This window comes from Varroa destructor, unplaced genomic scaffold (assembly GCF_002443255.2).
Source record: "Varroa destructor unplaced genomic scaffold, Vdes_3.0 BEIS01000001.1, whole genome shotgun sequence".
Taxonomy (NCBI): Eukaryota; Metazoa; Arthropoda; class Arachnida; order Mesostigmata; family Varroidae; genus Varroa; species Varroa destructor.
In genome coordinates, this window is record NW_019211454.1 from 17824835 (window position 1) to 17832796 (window position 7962).

Sequence of the window (7962 nt, forward strand, 5' to 3'; positions counted from 1 at the left end):
TGACGCCGGCCTTGGGCTCAGAAGCCAATGATGGGTTTTGCAGTTGCAATTATCGCCGCATACTCGAAGCCTTCAACCGATACAGTTGGAACTGTGACGTCCATGATGACCATGATTCAAAGCAGATACGACGACGCCGAGCCTTGGTGTCGTCAGCTCCATCAGCGGGGTGTGTAGACGTGTCCGACAATAATAGTAGCACACGAAAAAGAATAGTTCCTCGTAATAAATTGTGAATAGCAGTCAGATTTCTTGTCATAAGCACTAGGACAATCTCGGTTATAAGGGATCCTGTTAACAGTTGATCTGTTATCTATGCACTCGTGTCTCTTAGGCGTCCCCACGCTACTTCTCTATGGTAAACGTGACAAGCTGATAGACGTGGCGATCTCGGAGGAGATGGCCGGTTACCTCGGCAATCCACACAAGGATACGTATTACTTGTACTCGGGCAAAGACGACACCGAAGCTATTATGACCAGACAGGTAGGAACAACTAACCGTGTACCTATTGTTCAATGTGTAATTCTTCTCTAACTTATTCTGGACTATTGTCGTAGATAGTTAGCATAATAACGAACATTGTTAAATTGCAGGGATATGAGGCCCACCAAAAATTTAATTAAATGGTTATACCATGCCTTTGTCCAATTTCACCTGTTCAAGGGACGAGTTTCTTTGTCAGATTAACACTGTGAACAATAGATATATCTCGCTGTATGTTTGCTTGGTAAAAACATTTTCGAAACAGATTCACGGTTATCAATACTTAATCTTAAAGAAAATAGATAAAGTGAAAGAACAATTACATACTGGTGTCGTTCAGCTTCAGGTCTGTTCGCTGAATATTCCGCTAGGCATGTGTACTTCTGTCAGATTTACCTTTTCGTATGGCCAGCATTACTTGCATGGTTGCGTGCAATGCTGTGTTAAAAAAAAAAAATATCGATAACACGTTTTACAACAAAGTAGCTTAATATAGTAGTATCAAACTCTGCTAACGCCGCTGTTACGTATCTCATTTACAGGGCGTTTCAAACTATAAGCTTCCCGAGGTGGTTTGTTTCGAACATGGATCACACTTCGCCTTCCGGAAGTTTCCCGAAACTTACAATTTTCATGTGGCCAATTTCTTACAGAGACATATCCGCGAGACGCTCAATAAGTGAGCATGGTAAATATACTGTGTCCTGTAAGATTTTGCGACGTATGGCCTAGCGATCAGCCGGCAGCTTTCTTTCGTATTGGTCAAGCTATCAGCATGGAATCGATGACGCCTCAGTTTTATTCACATAGACGATGCACGCCAATTTTCGTTTCCTCGCGGTTCTCTAGGTGAAGTGTATTAATTGTTGCAGTGAATCACTAGTAAACTTTTCATTAGCGAACAGAATGGAACTGAAGAATTATAAATGCCCTATATACAGGCATATTTGACGCTTAAGATGGAGGCGCAACGTAAACGTGTTTTCGGTAGTAAATGCATAGATGTTAATCCCTGTGGGTGTACGAGCGCTCCGGTACGAGTGGGTTACCACGCAAGGTACAGATGATGAAAAAGAAGGGTGATGATGACAATTTTGGGCATGAGGCAGAGAAAAAAAGACGCAAGTTCTACAGTAGTTGGTTGGTTGGTTGGTTGGTGGCGAATGGTCGGAAATAAACAAATCAATTGTTTGTTCACCTGCGAAGATTTCTCTAGTTCAAAATGTATTCCACTTCTCGAATGGATATGATAATGTAATTGTCCTTCTTTCTACTTTAATCTGTGCTGGATTTACTGAACGATCTCCGGAGTAGTCTAGAAACACCTGACTGTACGTTAGTCAAATCGGCAAACTAATTGTGATAAAAAGGGTCTATTCGATTTGGTCCTAATCGAAAAATCATATGGTTACCATACGAGTAGACAGCCGACCGAAATTTCCTGCAATCGTTTAGCTGCCCATACGTAACCTACAACTGTGAAATACATAATTATTATAGAAATGATATATACAACACCCAAATACTCTGCTTTTAGTATCTGCCCTCATTGTGGTGTAGTATTACTGCAATGTACACAATCTTAACGTTCTATAAAAATCACCATCTATTTTGGCGGTACCTATAAAACAAAAAACACACGGCTATATTATTCTATAGCATAGTAGGTAATCATTTAGGAGTACAAATAATAAGCATAAAGAGTCCAGTCCATTTTCCGACACCCACTGGCTACTTGTCGCGTGGCATTACATTATCACGTCTATTCGAATGTATTCAAGTATAAAAATGTCACCGAGGCGCCAGTGGGGGTATTTGATAAACCTGGATGAGCGATAAAAACCCGAGTGTTTCAAAATAAAACGGAATGAGGAAAAGGCCGCTGTTTCTCTGCGACCTGTGTGATACTATTATCCCGTATATGCTGTAAGGCAGCCATTTAATAAATACACACAATGATAATCATTAAATGGCGTCTATCTATCGATGACGACCTATCGATCTAACGATGAGAACAACTGTCACCTGGCAACGTTTGCTATTTTCTGTTGATATGTTATATATCAAATAGAGATATTTTATTAGCTTTAGTGTGTTGTCCATTTATATATGGTTGCTGATTGTGCGTCTCTCTAACCGGTGAATACCAAAGGGCCTTTTTTCGATTCGTCTATGTTTCTTTCGACGTCGGCGATAAACCAACACGATCCACGTTAATCTATCAGATATGAACCGATAACCTATGAACTCCATTGTGGACGAGCAAAAATCATTCTACCTTACTTATATCCTTCTAATCGTAACAAATGATCCTGCTATTGGTAAAATCGTGGTTGACAACGTCAATATTTACAGACCTTGGGCTATCTAGCGAACTGTCAATGGAGTCACTTTTGTGTCGTACTTTCATATTGCCCGTATGGAATAATACGTCAGGGGCACAATGTCACCCGTGATTTAACATGGTATGTTAGTATAATCTCTTCAAATATTTAGTAAGGCTTGCGTTTGTACCACATAAATATTTGCTTGACACAGCAGTCAGTAATGTTTATTGGGTTGTTGTGCTTGGGTCAGTTTCGTCTTCATAGTTTTCAGATACGGTTGTCAGACATTTGCACCGAGGGGTTACCTACCGAGAAGTTAGGGCCAGTCACGTAGCAAGGTTCTTCATAGTATCCTCTGTAAAGCATTAACATTCCTGAAAACTATCCGAAACATGGAAGCTTTTTGTATTTCCTGTTTCGAATTTCGCGGAATTTCGTTTGTATGGGTTTTGCAATACTAAATACTTTTCACATATCCCGAGTTCGTCACAGCGACACTAGCGGCAGAAGCCTACTTCGTTTATATTCGTTCCTAGCGAATCGTAACCTTATAGCATATTTCAAATGAATTTTATGGGATCGGTATCATTCGGTTTCTACCGGGTTGTGCTCTTAGTAATGTCGAGTTGTCAACCTAACAAAGGACTCAGTGTTTCATTTAAATACTAGAACAGGCTCCCACTCAAGGCTTTGTAGTATGGTTTTAACAAAATTTGCCGTGTGTGGCCTGGTACCGTCGTAGAGAAGGGATATTTTTTCATATTATTAACCCCGGATTGCTTCGACAGCTTCCTGTCGAAGGTACCGAAAGTGCGCGTTTTCTCTACCAAACATCAACTCTGTTTGAAGCTTGAACACAAACTGAAATCACAGCACAATGAAAGTACAACAAACTCCCGGAAGAGACATGGTTTTCGAATTGTATATTAAGTCAACGATAAGTAGTAAAGAAGAATGCAGATATTAAGTAATTTGCCACAACTTGTGGTCCAATTTAGAAACCTATATCTACCTATTATAAGTGCATATCATCTATTCGAACTTGTCTAAGTGAACCTGAAAATTGTTGTAGTATAGCTAACAGACGCTTTTTTGATTTTCCAGAATATGTGCCCAGCTAGAAATACGTTACGTGTCAGCAACGCGTGTTTACAAACTAGTTAGGTTCTCTCCGATATGTACGGTGGTGTGGTAAACGTGTTTATGTCTATGGTGTATGCGGTTTTCGTATTGTACTAATGTGCTTCAATATGTTTTTTATGAAAGGGTTTTTTTGGTATGTTTTATGATTGTACGTAGTGCCTTTTGTGCCTAACCATAAATGAATGAGCTTTGTTGCTAAGTTGGAGCTGTCGCGCTCGGAATCAAGATTTTCCAAAAATTGTAACGATATCAAACTTACATTTGTGTGCTTCGTTCTTTTCAAACATAAATCCATGGTAGGCACCTCATTTGGTATGGTTGACGTTCTGAAATTTTGAACACTTCACGCAGGTAATCGACAAGTCCGCCGTAGTCAACAAACGTCGTCGTACTGTATCTTTACATAGTATAACGCCTGGAACTAAGAGATCTTGATATCACTTCAACTTTTGCCCAAGTTCTGGCAAACCAGATATCGACGGCTTGTCGGAAGAACGCGCACAGTATTTATTCATTTCCAGTAATTTAGGCATAGTATATGTAATTAACACTAATCTGATCTCTGTTGCATTGCCCAAATTTGACCCATTTATGCCGATTGTGTCCTCATACTCAAAAACCTACTCGTTCTATCCGGGTTACAGAAGAACGCCGCAATTTTGGCCTAAAAACGGATCCTATCCAGATTTGGCGTTATCTCAGCGGCCTATTTACTTGCTATGGCCCTTATTTACCCTGACAAATCAAGTGTGGGATGGTATTTTATATCACTGTGATTCTCTTATCTTCTTTGACATTTGATTTTTTAACTGTTTTTATAACTTGTTTCCGGAATACCTCCTATACCTTCTTTGAGTTAGCCAAAACTCCGGTCGAGACTATTTCGAATTCGTTTAAATTCCATCTTCCCTGTCAGTTATCATGATTTTATATTCGAATAAATACTACTGAATACTTTTGGTATCCCAGTCATGTGGAAAGCGTATTTAGTTATACATATATATATACATGTGTATGTGTGTGTGTGTAAATTAACACTGGTTCGCTGGTATTGAATAACAATCGTTAGAATATCATGGAGTACCTGCTTTGAAAAAATGTTTAATATTTCTCTGAAATAGCATTCACATAGTCTAAGCTTAGGCTTATGATAGTGAAAGTTATATTGGATAGTTAATGGGCTCGCAAATAACTTTTAGAGGCCTGCTGGACAAGAAGTCATCAGTTTTTGTCAGAAATTCTAAGGTGCCGCGTTAAATACGGTTCTTGCCGTAGCGTACGATATTGATGTGGACGCAACAGAGAATCTGAAATGGCCTATTTACGCGAATTTCAAATTGTTTTTAACCCGAACCACCGGCGTGTTCCATTCATGTTATTATTGTGGCTTTTAAAGTATATATTACTTTATTATTTATTAGAGAGTGCTACAGACTTTTTCTCGGAGTTCACCTCTGCAATAGTCAAGCCTGACGCCGGTACAATCCAAAACGCAAAAATATCAACATTTTCGACACAGAGCAGGTGGAGCAGAAAACAAGTCCTAAGAATGGACATTTAATCGTGGCACAGTCATTCATGTCTTTCGTGGAAGTCTTCGATACATCAGCTAATGCGTTTTAATATACGATTTATTTATTAACGATGCATCTAGAGAGACAGATCAGATTAAACAGATAGACTCAAACACACAGATAGACACAGACAAACAGACAGACACAGAAACACAGATAGATAGACACGGAAAGACAGACAAACAGACAGAGAGACAGACACAGACACACAGATAGACAGACACGGAAAGACAGACAAACAGACAGAGAGACAGACACAGACACACAGATAGACAGACACGGAAAGACAGACAGACACAGACAGATCAAATCTGAGAGATTAGGCAACTCAGATCAGATCAGACAGATAGACAAACACAGACAGACAGACACAGACAAATCAGATTAGGTCAGTTAAATCAGATCAGACAGACAGATCATACCAGACAGATTAGATCAGATCAGGCAGATCAGATCATACAGATCAGATTATACAGACACAAACGGACAGACAGATTGGATCAGATCTGACAGGCACAAACAGACAGATCAGATCAGGCAGATCAGATCAGATCAAACAGATCAGATCAGACAGACAGACAGATAGATCGGACCAGATAGATTAGATCAGATCAGACCGAACAAGTCAGATCAGGCAGATCAGATTAGACAAATCAGATCAGATAAATCAGATAAGGTCAGACAGACCAGCTTAGGTCAGACAAAATAGATCAGATCAGACAAACACAGACGGAGACAGACATAGGCAGACACGGACAGACAGACACAAACAGACGGACAGACACAGACAGATCAGATAAACACAAACAGATAGATAGACACAGACAGACTGACACAAAGAGACAGGCAGACACGGACAGACAGACAGACACAGACAGACAGATCAGATCTGACACAGACAGACAGACACAGGTAGACAGATCACATCAAACAGATCAGACAGATCAGGTAAATCAGATAAAGTCAGACAAATCAAATCAGACAAATTAGATAAGGTCAGACAAATCAGATCAGAACTAACACAGATAGACAGATCAAGTAAGTCAGATAAGGTCAGAGAAATCAGATCAGACAAATTAGATAAAGTCAGATCATGTTAGACAAAACAGATCAGATCGGACAAACACAGACAGATCAGATCAGACAAACACACAGACAGATCAGATCAGACAGGCAGACATAGACAGACACAAACAGACAGACAGACAGACACAGATAGACACGGATAGACAGACAGACAGACACAGATAGACACGGACGGACAGACAGACAGAGAGACAGACACAAAAAGACAGGCAGATACGGAAAGACAGACAGACACAGATAGACACGGACAGACAGAGAGACAGACACAAAAAGACAGGCAGATACGGAAAGACAGACAGACACAAATAGATCAGATCAGAGCAGACAAATCAGATCAGACAGGTCTGACAAATCAGGTCAGACAGACAGATAGACAGACAGATCAGATCATATCAGGCAGATTAGATCAGATCGGGCAGATAATCAGAATAATTAGATTAGATCAGACAGCTCCAATCAGACAGACAGACAGATCAGATCAGACAGGCACAGAGAGACAGATCAGATCATATCAGACAGATTAGATCAGACAGACAGACAGATAGATTAGATCAGATCAGACCAGACAAATCAGGTAGACCAGATCAAGCAAATCAGATAAGGTCAGACAAACCAGCTCAGGTCAGACAAAATAGATCAGGTCAGACAAACACAGGACACAGGCAGACACAGACAGACGGGCAGATACAAACAGACTGATACAGACACGGACAGACACAGATAAACACAGACAGGTAAGATAAACAAACAGACAGACGGACACAGGCAGATACAGACAGATAGACAGACACAGACAGACTGACACAAAGAGACAGGCAGACATGGACAGACAGACATACACAGACAGACAGATCAGACAAATTAGATAAGGTCAGACAAATTAGATAAGGTCAGACAAATTAGCTGTCTGTGTCTGTCTGCCTGTCGGTCTGATCTGATCTGATCTGATCTGCCTGATCTGATTTGATTTGTTTGATCTGATCTGATTTATTTGATCTGATCTGATCTAATCTATTTGATCAGATCAGACAGGCAGACACAGACAGATCAGATCAGACAGGCAAACACAGACAGATCAGATCAGACACACACAGACAGACAGGCAGATCAGACAGACACAGACAGACTGACACAAGGAAACAGACAGACAGACAGAAATAGACAGACAGACAGACAGACTGACAGATCAGATCAAACACAGACAGGCAGACACAGACAAGCAGACGCAGATAGACAGACAGACATAGACTGACAGATCAGATTAAACAGATCGGATCAGATAGATTAGATTAGATCAGATCAAATAAATCAAATCAGATCAAACAAATCAAATCAGATCAGGCAGA

The 7962-nt window shown here is 40.3% G+C and overlaps 1 protein-coding gene across 6 annotated transcripts; it reads left to right on the forward strand.

Annotated features, from left to right (window-relative positions):
* The first annotated feature begins 6 nt into the window (after nt 1-6).
* On the forward strand, nt 7-4928 carry LOC111243640 (uncharacterized). 6 transcript variants are annotated; one of them, XR_015320570.1, is made up of 5 exons: nt 7-169; nt 335-486; nt 1029-2951; nt 3918-3972; nt 4308-4928. XR_015320570.1 is itself a non-coding variant. In XM_022789668.2 (4 exons), exons 1-3 carry the CDS (start codon nt 28-30, stop codon nt 1167-1169), a joined length of 435 nt encoding a protein of 144 aa, XP_022645403.1. In that variant the 5' UTR covers nt 7-27; the 3' UTR covers nt 1170-1174; nt 3918-4928. The 6 variants fall into 6 exon arrangements, 1 of the variants encoding a protein (XP_022645403.1); XR_015320576.1 differs by having other exon boundaries at nt 1029-1335; XR_015320597.1 differs by having other exon boundaries at nt 1029-1174.
* The last annotated feature ends 3034 nt before the right edge of the window (nt 4929-7962 follow it).

Excerpts from the sequence above, each read along its gene's own strand:
- LOC111243640 (XM_022789668.2), top strand. The coding sequence starts at position 28 with ATGATGGGTTTTGCAGTTGCAATTATCGCCGCATACTCGAAGCCTTCA. Across the intron at positions 170-334 it reads TCGTCAGCTCCATCAGCGGG|GCGTCCCCACGCTACTTCTC; the intron begins GTGTGTAGACGT and ends CGTGTCTCTTAG. Across the intron at positions 487-1,028 it reads AAGCTATTATGACCAGACAG|GGCGTTTCAAACTATAAGCT; the intron begins GTAGGAACAACT and ends TCTCATTTACAG.